The following is a 4,935-nucleotide window of genomic DNA, read 5'->3' on the forward strand; positions in this document are numbered from 1 at the left end:
GCCCCTCCTCTGGTTTCCCGGCAGGGGATGACCCTGCCAGTCTGCCTTAGACTTACATTCCCTAGCCCAGTGGTTACCCTGTCTGCAGCGAGGGCAAATTCCTGGTGCAAGGCTTAATTTTTTGCCCTCAGCACTCTTATTTTTTGGACAGTTGCTTCGAAAATGACCAACATTTCCACACTTAAAACACACCCTATCACCACATTTACCCGACGACATTTTTTGTGCGGTGCTCTCTTGTAAGGTAGCCGCCAATGCCAAACTCTGACCACTAGCTGGACCAATTCCTGCACAAAGTCGAATGTACCCCGCCAGATCCAGCTGTCCTTTGAAAGGCCGAATAGAGGCACGACATGCTGCATTAGCGTTCTCATAAGCCAGTTGTTTAACGAAAGGGATTCCCATTTGAGAATCTCCAGCAATTTTTCTAGCTGTTCTATGTAATCTATCTACAAACTCCTGGTAAGGCTCATTGGGGCCTTGCCGAATGCCTGATAAACCTCCATTACAATCCCCTGTGGTAGGCAACAAGGTCCACGCACGACGAGCAGCCGCAGCAATCTGTGCATAAACCCCCACAGGAAATCCGATCTGATTTAGATTGCCTTCATATTTACCCTCTCCCAATTGCATGTCAGTATCACAAGTTGGGTTACCAGTGTGCGCATTCAAAAGAGCAATTGACTTACACGCTTCTCGCCACTCAGCACTCCAGAGTAAAAAATCTNCTCCTGACAAGGTAGCCCTACACAACGTCTTCCAATCTTGGGGGGTCAAATATGACTCCACAAGCGTATCTATTAAGGCTAGAGTGAAGGGGCCTGTGGGGCCATACTGCGCCACAGCTGTTTTTAATTCCTTTATCACCTTAAAATCCAAAGCCTGACATTGACGATCCTATTGTTTTGTTGGTCAAACATTTTTGCTTCGGGGAAAGTCGGCCTGTTAGAAGAATCATGTCTTCCCCCACGAGCTCTAGGTACGGCTTCCTCTAGCGATGGTTGATAAATCTCAGGGTAAGTATTTTTCACTCCGAAGGATGTGGCTTTTAGCTCCTGAAGCTCTTTAGTCAGTTTTTGCAACTTAATTTCAAACTCTAACTTACATATTTGCAAATCTAAAGTAGCAGCCCCTGCTACTGGGGAGGTCACAGGTGGGCCGGATACGGATTCCTTGGAAGACCAATCCTCCTCAGAATATCTGGTGGCTCCTTTTGGTAAAGGATCCCCTTTTTGAGGAGTTAGCTCATNGTCAGAATCCCCATACTTCCCTAATTTAGAGTTTTTATGAGATTCCGTAAGCTCAGCCTCAGCACTATGGAAGGCCAGCGGAATCTCCCCATCAATAGCATCTTTAGCTAGTGCCCAGAGGCAGAGTGTGAACTTGTCTGCCTGGGCCTCCCTTAAAGCTTTACCAATTTTCTCCCAGGTTCTCTTGTTTAAGGTTTTTTTCTTTCTGAACCATGGGCAGCAACAATCTATCTGTTCTACCACATTTTGTAACTCACATTCTTTGAACCCTATTTCTTTCGCCTGAAGCAGTCCTTGTAGACTGCGGACACAAAACTGCCTAGAGGTTCCTGATCCCATAATTCCGCTGCGACCTTCAGGGAAGAAATGCCGGGTTAGCACTCAACCACTCAAATCAACATTGTGCCTGTAATAAATCAAAGAGGTTTAGAACCTGTGCTAGCCTGAGTACCTTTCCTTCCGGGATGCACGATACACCTTTTACACATGGAGCTCCATACCAGCGTCTGAGGTCCCATTAACTCCAGCCACGTGGGCGCCAAATGAGTGTTTCTGCCTGCAGAGACACTGTGGCCTCGATCCGAACTGGAGAGCGGGAACTCCTGAAAAGGAAGTGGACTGCGAAAAGAAACATGGAGGCCTTGGCAAAGACTTCTGATCAAGGCTCAGATTTTTATTATTTGGACTTGCTTAAGTACAAGGAAGGGTTAGGAAGGGTTCCCAGCATGCCCCTGAGTCCTTTGAAGATGCCACAGTGGTTCTCGCAATGGTGGGCAGTCCTCGCGATGGTGGGAAGTCCTCGCAATGGTGGGCAGTCCTCGAAATGGTGGGCGGTCCGAGCGATGGTGGGCGGTCCAGGTGATGGTGGGCGGTCCGGGCGATGGTGGGCAGCACTCTGGTATTCCTGCTGGAGGGGGAGTGGTTAGTGGGGGTGGGAGACACCAACACACCAGGGGGTTCCTGTCCTCCACCAACTGCTGCTTCCACAGAATCTCTGATATCAGGATGTCCATATTGCTCCCAGTGTCTAAGATCCACTTTGACTCTCTGGCTCCTTGGTCTTAACCTCACCTACCAGGGGAGGGGTAAGAGGACCAGTGTAAAGTTTTTGTAAGGTCTGAGAATTAGATGTTTAAGTGGTGTGTACCACTTAAGAATATACCTAAGAAGTTTTGATTTTTTAGTTTTTCATTTTTCTTTCTCTTCTTCCACCTTTGAACAACTTCTTCTTTGGACATTTGCCTAGGGAAGTGCAGAAAGCATTTCTGGCCAGTGGCAGATTCTTCTGTCTTATTTCAAACTGTGCATAATATAACCACATTTTGGCAAATGTGAACTTTGTGTGAGGAATGAGTTGCAAAGACGCTTGATATACCTGTCTTGTCCTCTCAGGATCCTTGGCCTCCAGCTCTTCATGCAGAGCATAGTTAACCCAGAGGTAGACGTAGCCCTTCCAGTGCCTCTTCTCCAGGACGGGTGGCACATTGGCGATGGCTCTCTTATAGACTTCCCACACAGTGTCAGCTTCTGCCTCACTTTTCACCAAGCATAAATAATCAAACCATGTGTCGTAATTGTGTGGATTAGCCTTTACTTTTTCTTCATACTGGAATCCACGTTTTCTCACAATACTCTCTTCTACATCTCTCCTGTCACCAAACTTCTTCTCAAAGATGGTGTAGTTTTTCAAGAGTTCATGGGCCTCCTGTTTGGAAATCCTATTCAGGGCATATGTGTAGATAATTCATACCCTTTCAAATTCTTTCTAATTTTCCTCAAATTTAGCAAAGGCCACATAGAGGTGTTGGTACATATGCTCCTCCCCAAAAACCTCCACTGCTCTCTCATAGACTTAACACACACTAACAAAAGAAGCATGCTTCTCTTCAAACCGAGCATACTTGATTCAGTTCTTCACAGCAGGATGCATGAGCACAAAGCCTTCATAAATGGTGCGGGCCCTCTCCACCTCTTTGTATCTCAGCACCAAGTTGATGTATTAGTGCCAGGCCTGCTCCTCAGGCTGTCATTCCATCCAGCTTTCAAACACCTGCCAAGCACCTGCAATGTTGCCCAACAGCTCCTCCATGTACATGTACTTGTACCAAAACTGGTAGACTTGTGGCAGAGCTGATATGGCAAGGTCCCAGATGACTCAGGCATAGTTGACCTGGTGGTTCTTCATCTCCATTTCTGTATATTTCATCCAGGGGTTAATATTTCGGTAGTCCACATCTAAATCATGCTCCTATGTGGATGGAGCCCTTTGACATTCCTTCAGGCTTTCCTCCCATTGTGCGTATTTGATCCAGTTGCTAATCACAGTCCTCTTTTGTCTTAGGTTTTCTTCAAAAGCCTTCTTTTTTCTGGAGTTTGTAATCCTTGGATTCCTCTTTGTCTTTGATCTTCTGCTGAGGTGGAGGTGCAATGAGCTTGAGGTCTCTCTTTTTACCTTCCCCTAAGAGCTGTTCTGCAGTTATCTGCACCTTGGTCTGAGCTTTCTTTTTGACCTGGGCCACTTTAGGAAGGCACTGCTGTTTCTTGCCCACAGTGGAAGACACCATGACCACAGCAGTGGAACTAGAGCTTTCGAGGAACCCTGGCTCACAACTGGACTCCACCAATGACCTTCAACAATGTACAAAATAGCAGGCCCACAATGTACTAGATCCTCTAAGTAGGGGTTTTAACCAGGGGCTAAATGCAAGTCCAGAGTTGATCAATGCACTTCAGAGAAGCGATTAATCTAGGTCTGGGAAAGCACTCCTATGACCATAGTCATCAGCTCAAGACTGCAGAGTTTCTTTGGTTGCCTTCCAAGAACCGGCTCAAAGTACTTCTCACTGTGTTAGAAACTGCCTGTCTACAAATGCGTGTACACCCAGTCTTCTGGTATTGGTCAGAGTTCTCGAGAGTCTTCTCTATATTGAGGGAATTTATTGCGATGACTTTCAGTCTGTAGTCCCAACTCTCCAACAATGGTCAGCTGCACTTAGCAAGTCCAAGAATCTAGTCAGTGCTCAGCCAAACCAGGTGGTCTCAAATAGGCTAGTTGTTTCAGCTGGCTCTCTGTGGAAGTCCTTTACAACAGCAGTGCTGGCAAGGAAATGCAAGCAGATTAAGGACAGTGAATCTTGCTTCTTCTGCTGGCCTTATATTGGTCTCCAGCAGAGGGTGTGGCCAGGAATAAGGGTGTGTCCCACCCACCATGCCTGGATCTGGGACTTGTTTTGTGCCAGAATGACCTTCAAATCGGAGATCTCCTTGCCTTAATCTCCTGATAGTAAGGTGTGTACGACCTTGCTTGGGGCCAATCTCCATACCTAGATCCAGGTCAGATACTTGTGTCTTTCAGCTAAAGCACTGGATCAAAGGTGACCCCTCCAATTCTGGACTGCAGTTCATTCCAGATANAGTCAAGTTGACAACCAGGAATACCCATTCCACTTCTGGATAAAGGGAGGAAACACCTCTGCCCCTCTTTCATAGTCTGTGTTCATACTGAAGATCCTTAAGCCCTGCTGCACAGGAGATTTCTGTCATGCCTGAGCTTGCTACAAAGAATATTCCTGCTCTTTTGCTCTCTCTCTCTCTCTCTCTCTCTCTCTCTCTCTCTCTCTCTCTCTCTTTCTCTCTCTGTGTGTGTGTATGTTTCTTTCTTTCTTTCTTTCTTCCTTTCTTTAAT

The 4,935-nt window shown here is 46.6% G+C and overlaps 1 protein-coding gene and 1 pseudogene across 1 annotated transcript; both read right to left on the reverse strand.

Moving 5' to 3' along the window:
* Window positions 1-56: 56 nt before the first annotated feature.
* Window positions 57-2,263, reverse strand: LOC115063382 (endogenous retrovirus group K member 5 Gag polyprotein-like; the record flags this gene model as incomplete). Its single annotated transcript, XM_029534783.1, is given in 5 exon segments — window positions 57-896; window positions 899-1,357; window positions 1,508-1,603; window positions 1,702-1,852; window positions 2,201-2,263. Coding segments are annotated over 5 exon segments (1,609 nt in total), but the record flags the coding sequence as incomplete, so codon positions are not given.
* A 167-nt stretch (window positions 2,264-2,430) lies between these two features.
* Window positions 2,431-3,814, reverse strand: LOC110315830 (annotated as a pseudogene).
* Window positions 3,815-4,935: the final 1,121 nt, after the last annotated feature.

Source organism: Mus pahari, unplaced genomic scaffold (assembly GCF_900095145.1).
Source record: "Mus pahari unplaced genomic scaffold, PAHARI_EIJ_v1.1 scaffold_13101_1, whole genome shotgun sequence".
Lineage (NCBI taxonomy): Eukaryota > Metazoa > Chordata > Mammalia > Rodentia > Muridae > Mus > Mus pahari.